Genomic DNA, 7878 nt, shown 5'->3' on the forward strand with positions numbered 1-7878 from the left:
CTGAACCTTTGGACAACTCCAGCTCCTTTGGCCTCTCTTCGTCGAAGAGTCTCCAAATTTTCAGATCTCTGGAGCGAGCTGTAGGAAGATCAGGTGTGTGTGTGGGTGTCCCTGAGGGGTGAATAGAGCTTGGATGGGTGCAGTTGGGGACAGAATCTTCATTCCCTAGAAAGGCCACGGCCACTCCCTTGACTTTTCACCCGTCTTCCTAAATCCGTTCTCTGTCCTCACCTTCCTTCCCTCTTCCCTTGAAGAGGAAGCATTCCTCCAAAAGGCCTACTTTAGTCTCCCCTCTCCCAGCTTTCCTGTAGGAACGGGGATAAATTGAACCGCCTGTAGGCCAATCCCTGCTGGCTACTAGCTTCCCCTTGGAAACACTTTACTGTGTGGAAATCTCCCACAGCCACAGCCCCCCACCCAATCCCCACCTTCACACAGTTCTACTGGGTGGCACGTAGGCTCGGTCGGTGCCCAGGCAGCCAAGTGCTCAGAGGATTGTAGGCATTGGAGGCCCTAGAGGAGGGTGTGTGGTGGGGGTCTGCATGGCTGCCTGGAGCTTAGGAAATGAGGCTCCGTTTTAACTCTACTGATGTGTTTTTCTCCCCACCACCTCCCGTAGATTCCTCATGGAGGAACCAAGGCGTTCAAAGCGACTTCGCTCCATGGACCCTAATCAAGGTACATCAAACGCCTGCAACTCTCTTTTTAAATTTTTCTGGATTTTTACTTTACCTTTGGTATTGACTTATAGAACTTACAGAGGCAAATGTGGCATGCTATGAAATGCAGCAGCTCCTGCTCCTTCTCAGTCTCCTACACCTTTGGGAACACTACCTCCATCTGTGTAGCCAATTCTTTCAGCATTCCCTCTCACTCTTTAAATAACATGCCTACACTACTGCTATTTCTTTTTCCTTTTAGAGTTTACTTACAGTCTTCCCTCTAGGATAGAGGAATATTTAGCTGTAGTTTACACACTGCCACCACCACCACCAATCACCCAAGCACCATGCAACACACAGCCCAGGACACACACCCTCTGTTCCTCCCCACTGCCCAGGAGCAGAGAGAATATTAGGAGGATTACTTTCCACTTCTTGCATAACTTGAATTTCCCAGGACTTAATACTTGCCTTGGGTTTTTATGGGCTTACTGATCACTAGTTCGTTACCCAATTCTTCCACAATTGTTTAAATTCAAACTCAATCAAGCATTATCTGTTTCACTTTCTCATAGCCTGCTTCAGCCTGGGCTGTTTGCTGTAAGACAGCTCCCAGCTTCCACATCATCTGGGAAATTACTTTCCCTTTTTATAATTGTATCCCATTTCCCAAATCTGGTGTCTTTTTTTTTTTTTTTTTTTTTTCCTTGTTTTACTGTTTCTCTGTAGTGGAGCAAGTCCTCACACTACATCTTCATCTATGATAAATCCGTACTTCCACCTTGTTCTTTTCTGTAGGAATTGGAATTTTACAACTATTGCCACATTGTTCTCCAAAACATTTGCCTTCATACACTGAGTATCCTAAAACTTTTAATCTTGTCTAGTTTGACAGATGCATAACAATAAAGCATCCATTGAAAGGAAAGTATATAAGATCTTGCTTGTCTGAAACATCTTCATTCTACCCTTCCTGATTCTTAAGTGAAACTTTGGTTGGATATGAAATTTTAGGTGGGAAATCCATTTCCCTTGAAATTTCGAGGACATTTTCTGTTATTTTCTAGATTTAACTGCTGCTTTTGAGACGTCTGATTTTTGAGACATGTTGAATCCTAGCCCTTTCCATGTGATCTTTCCTTTCTTTCTCTTTCTCCCTGTCTTTGGAATCTTTTAGAATATTTTCTTTGTCATCAGCACTCTGAAATTTTATGGTGATATGTCTCACTGACAGTATGCCTCTAATTTTCTTATAGTTTATCCTTCTTTCCACCATTTTAGATTTTTGCTTTCTTTTCTGGCAGATCTTCTCAACTTCATTCTCAAATTTCCACAGAGATTTTTGTTTCTTCTTTCATAATTGCAATTTCAAAAAACCCCATTGTCTGTGAGTATTCATTTTTAAAAGTATCCTATAATTGATTTATGGGTAAAATTCCTTCTATCTCTCTAGGAATATTAGCTATAGATATTTTTAGAAAATCTCATTTCTGGCATAAACTGTTTTCTCCAAGTTGGCTTATGTCATCTCCTCCAGCAAGACTTTTTGATCATCTCCTTCCCAATACATGTTAAGATGCTTGCTTGATCTAGATACTAATCTAAACATTTCACTTTTAGTAACTCAGTTCTTGTAAGGATCTAGGGGTTGGCATGGTATTATACCAGTTTATGAAAAGGGGAACCGATGCCCAGGTAAATTAAGCTGCCTGAGAATACAGCCCAGGCATTCTGGATCCAGACCCACCTCCCTTGTGACACCCTTCACCTCCTAACTGGTCGCTCATTAGCATCATTCATTTTTTGGTGTTCTGTTTGTCTGTCCTACTGAAGTTGAACCTCAGTGAGGGCAGGAAGCATGCCATTTTTATTCCAATTCAATCTCTCTAGGGAACTGTAGACTCATTTATTCATTAGCAAAATGCAGATCATAATATTCGACTGACAAAGTTGTTGCAAGGACTTGCAATGGAAAGCTCATGGAAAGCGCTGTAGGACCCTGGGCAGACAGAACTCCTGAGGGCTCACCTTGCAGGCCTCTGCTGACCCTCATTCTGTTCGCCGGGGTTCCCATGGGCCCTCCCTCAACCCCTCACCTCATCTCCCTTCCCTGAAGGCTTCCTGGGCAGCCCATATTCAATCTCCTTACACTCTGCTTCTCTTTTTGCCTCAGGTGGGCGTCCTACAGAGCCAGGCTGCTCTATTGTGGACCGTGAAGACTCCGTGGAAGCAGATGGGCCCGCAGAGCCAGCCCAACCTGCAAAACGGATTGCTTACGTGAAACCCTTGAGACGGGAGCCCCCAGCTTGCACAGAGTTGGCTCCTCCTGCAGAGAGAGGCCAGAGGCGGGGAGGAAGCCGGCGGGTTGGGCGAGGGCGAGGCCGTGGCAGAGGGAGTGGGCCCCGCAGGGACGCTGGCCAGGGACAGGGGGCAGAACACTTGCTGGGACCAGACATGCACATCCAACTGCACCACCATGGAGAGCCAGGCCACCAGGGGGAACCGGAAATCAGGCAGACCTCAGCCTTCTCTTTTCCTGAAACAGCTCCTGTCCCTGGAACTGTGCAGGAAGGCCCTGGCCCTGATGTGGCCCATCCTGAGGTGGGGCGTCAGGAGCCGCCCCCTGCCTCTGAGCCTGAGGCTATCAACGGGCAGCCCATGTTGACCCTCTATCCCTGCATCGGGTTTAGGGCTCTGGGTGGCTCAGCTGTTTTACAGGTCATTCAAACCCCCAACGGCACTTATGTGCAAGGGATCCCAGTGTTCGTCGCCGACATTGTATGGTGGCGTCTATCTGTCATCCACATTGTTCCCAGCCTCCCTTTCTTCCACCTGGACTTTCCTCCACCCCCAAACTCCAGCCCCATTTCTGCTCCACTCCTCCCCTCCCATCCCAACTCTCACCTTGTGTTGTCAGGATGGAACCTCCACACCCTCCTCCCAAGATCCTGACAGTATTCCATCTGCTTCCAATGCCCCTCTTGTCCCTGCTTTGTACCTTCTGTCAAAGTTACACATGCATGGAGTTCCTCAATGCTTGGTAAAACAGGCCAGCAGCTCCCCTAATCTTACTGTGCTTATATTAAATGCCAATTAGAGATACTTGGGATGAAAAACAAGGTTGTTGGAATCCAAAGTTATGTTGATGGTTTGAATCACAGAATAGATAGGACTGAGGAACAAATCTGTAAAAACTGGATGTTTAGGCAAGAGAGAGATGGACAGTGCAACAGAACAGTCATCCTGAGGACCAGAGGTCATCTAACATGGAGCTCTCCCGGGAGAGCCAGAACATTTGAATGACAGCAAAATACAAGGAAATCATGGCTAATGATTTCTCCCACTGGAAGAAATATATGAATCCTGAGCAGGATACAAGAAGAACACCCACGGAGAGTATGAGGTATGGTGAAGAGAACATTGCAAAAGCTGCCTGAGAGCTGAGACCTACAAAGAAAGCAGAATTTAGGGTGATGTTAGACTTTGCCTGGCAGCATGGATGACTATGGAAAGCAATGGTGCAATATCCTCACAGCTTTGAGAGAGAAATGACTCTGAATCTAGTGTTCTATGAGCAATCAAAGAAATTGTTAGGAAGAGAAGGAGGCAGGCGGTGTCAGCTCAAGGGCAAGGCCACATGAAGGGAGAAATGGCATACAGAATAAGGCAGAATCCTACTCACACTGGACCTGAAGCCTGAGTTTCTCCTGAACTTAGAGTACACAACTTATAATGTGCAAGCTTCTAAACCCCCTTTCTGTATAAGGCCATTTGAATGGAACTGTTACGCACAGTGAAAGTACAAGTCATGTTTTTCAGCCGGGAAAAAACCGAACCAGACAACCTGGAAGAAGTGGGATGCAACAGGAGTCAGTAAGCAAGGAAATTAGGAAACTGTGTTATTAAGTCAAGATAAGTATGATTCTGGAAGAAAGATGGGTGACCTAGAATTAAAATTTCAGAAGACTTTGACATAGACAGGTGGGGCATGGGAAAATTGAGAAGGAGCTAGAAGTTACTGAAATTCTTTTTTAGCACCTGGAAATGATATAGTGGCTGAATTTATATTCAGCAATGAAATTCTAGACTCTGACACATTTTTAAGTCTCAATGTAGGTACCCATTGGGAACCACTAAATGAATTGGAATAGAATGTAAAATTTCAAACAGATTGAGGAAAAAGGGGATCAAAGAACATTTGATGAATCAAACAAAAGGTGTGTGGTGGTGGGAGAGGCAGGGGGAGTTAATAGAAACAAGGAGAGTGCGTGACTCACTGAAAATGCTAAATAAGGAATCAGTAAATTGATGGCAGTGTCCTTGGCTTCCTCCTGGTTTTAATGGGAGTATTTTAAGTGTTTCACCATTAACCAAGATGTTTGCTGTGAGTTTCTCATAGATATTTAAGTTAAGGTAGTTCTTATCTTTTCAGAGTTTGATAAAACCTGTATTGTGAGTTGGATTTTCTATTTTATTAAGTAGGTTTTTATTAGCTGATTTTCACTCATTTGTAAATGTCCAAGTAAAATAAAGATAACTTTTTACATCAAAGATTTTTTTCTTGTATATTCACTCCTTTTAAATAAAACCTTCTGTTAGAGTTATTTTATGCTACAGTTCTTTTACTAAAATTTCATAAATTCCAAATATAAAATGTGTTTACTAAAACCAGAAAATTAAAGTAGAGAAATAATGTCTCATGTCTCTGTTCTCCATTCCTATTGTATCTTTCCCCATAATCACACAAGTCTATACAAACAAACATGTACATTAAGAGCATCATTTGTGGCTTGATTTTACAAACACCTGGCATGCCATCTGCCAGGGGTCATGTTGAAGTGGCTATAGGGTCCACACAGGTAACGCAGGTGTGATTAGGACCAGCACCTCAGTGGAGCTCATGCCTCTCCAGAAAAGGCACAGGCGACTTCGTATTGAAGCACTGCATGGATCACAATGAGCACTGTGCAGTGGGAGCTACTCCTTGGCTTGCCATTGGGGTCTGTCATCCCCAAGCCGAAGCACCCTAGCAGTCATCATACACACATGTGCCACTATCTTCTTGCTGTATATCTGTCTGAAAAAGGCACAGGCTTTAGGTTGTGCAGGTGATGGTCTGCTGACAGACTGCTTCCAGGATGTTTCTGCCACAAAAATACTTCATTAAACATTTGTACATGGAGTAAGACAGGGTCTCATTCAGTCACCCAGGCTGGAGTGCAGTAGTGCAATCACAGCTCACTGCAGCCTGTACCTCCTGAGCTCCAAGACCCTTTGTCACCAAGACCCTTTGGTAATTTGTCTTGGTTTGTTTGTTTGTTTGTTTGTTTAGAAACAGATTCTCACTCTTTCACCCAGGCTGGAGTGCAGTGGCTTCAACTCACTGAAACCTTCGCTCCCTGGGTTGAATGTAATTTTTGTGTCTCAGTCTCCCAAGTAGCTGGGACCACAGTCCTGTGCCACCATGCCTGGCTAATTTTGTGATTTTAGTAGAGACTAATAACGCCCAACCAGTTTAAAGACATTAGGTTGTACCTTTTTCCTCTAATGCATCTTTTCATACAATGCAGCCTCAGCCAAACCTCTTCTTTCAAAATAGTTTTCCCACCAGAATTTCTGTAGAATTCGTATTATTTATTCAATGAATGTTTGGTAGAATTAACCAGTAAAACCATGCCTGTGGCAGCGTTCTCTTTTGGAAGATTGCATAATACTATACTACTTCATATATAGTGTAAGGACTACAATGTTATACTTCCAGTTCCTCTCCCCTTGGGGCTTTGGTTGTTATAGATTTTATTTTTCATGTTCGGAAACCCACTACATTTTACTTACTATTTTTGTTTTAGACAATTATCTTACACACTAACATTGGGAGGATTGAATGCATGAAGATGTGAAAAGTACTGAAAACAATGCTTAACACTGGGCAGTGTCCAATAGATGTCAGCTATTGTTAGCTGATATATGTTTCTGATCTATCCTTATCAACTAATTCACCTATTCCTTTGCCAATACCATACCATTTTGATAGCTGGGAAAGGCTCAACCCACTATTCTTCTTTTAATGGCTTTTTTCCTCTAAAACTTAATTCTCCATAAAAAATTTAAAACATTTCACCACTTTCAAGACAGAAAAAAAGAAAGCAGCATTCATTTTAACAAATGATGTTAGAACAAATTGGATAATTAAAAATATAAATATCAACCTTTACTTTGCAATCCACACAAAAATTAACAAAAATGGTTTGTTAACCTATAGGTAAAAGCAAAAACTATAAAACTTCTAGAAGAAAATATCACAAAACTCTTCATGACTTTGGAGTAGGCAAAGATTCCTTAGATGGGACACACAAAAAAAAACATGAATTGTACAAGAAAGCATTGATGCATTTCATGCAACAGGCACTGTGATTTGCCACCAGACCCTTCTTCAGAAATAAAAGATTTGTGATCTCAGTTGTGAGAATTGCCACCACTAGACAGCCCTCAGCCCTTGCAGATGGACGCTAAGGGACTGCCTTGGCTGAAGACACTCCCCATCCTTACCCACAGGCACACCCATCCGTCAGGAAGCTTGCATCCAGCGATGTTCATTGGGGACATTAAAACCTGGTCCTATTGCCACTACTCAGAACAGCTCTAGTAGCTCAGTTCACTGTCAGAACATCCCATGGGGTCCGCTGAGGCAGACCATTGAGATTGTGCGGTCCTGTTTCTTTCCCTCCCACATCCCTAACAGATGCACCTCATATACCTTCTGTACTCTAATTTTCAACTCAGTGTTGGTTTCCAGGGAATTCCAGCTTGAGACCTTGGGCTTTATTAAAATTAAAATCTGTTCTTTGAAAGACAATGTGAAGAAAATGAAAAGGCAAGCCATAAACAGGGAAAATATATTCACAATACATATATTAATCAAAGACCTGTATCTATAACGCACAAAGAACTCTTACAACCCAATAATAGAAAGTCAACCCAATAAGAGCCAGGCGCAGTGTCTCATGTCTATAATCTCAGCACTTTGGGAGGCCACAGTGAGCAGATTGCCTGAGGTCAGGAGTAGGAGACCAGCCTGGTCAACATGGCAAAATCCTGTCTCTAATAAAAATACAAAAATTAGCCAGGCATGGTGGTGGGCCCCTATAGTACCAGCTACTCAGGAGGCTGAGGCAGGAGAATCATTTGAACTCAGGAGGCGGACATTGCAGTGAGC

General features: G+C 43.2%; 1 protein-coding gene across 1 annotated transcript; it reads left to right on the top strand.

The window, feature by feature from the left end:
* The first annotated feature begins 626 nt into the window (after positions 1-626).
* On the top strand, positions 627-3614 carry LOC102123477 (proline-rich protein 20E-like). The gene is made up of 2 exons (XM_005585972.3): positions 627-677; positions 2829-3614. Exons 1-2 carry the CDS (start codon positions 627-629, stop codon positions 3612-3614), a joined length of 837 nt encoding a protein of 278 aa, XP_005586029.3.
* Positions 3615-7878: the final 4264 nt, after the last annotated feature.

This window comes from Macaca fascicularis, chromosome 17 (genome assembly GCF_037993035.2).
Source record: "Macaca fascicularis isolate 582-1 chromosome 17, T2T-MFA8v1.1".
NCBI classification, from domain to species: Eukaryota; Metazoa; Chordata; class Mammalia; order Primates; family Cercopithecidae; genus Macaca; species Macaca fascicularis.

Excerpts from the sequence above, each read along its gene's own strand:
- LOC102123477 (XM_005585972.3), top strand. The coding sequence starts at position 627 with ATGGAGGAACCAAGGCGTTCAAAGCGACTTCGCTCCATGGACCCTAAT. Across the intron at positions 678-2,828 it reads GCTCCATGGACCCTAATCAA|GCCTCAGGTGGGCGTCCTAC; the intron begins GGTACATCAAAC and ends GCTTCTCTTTTT.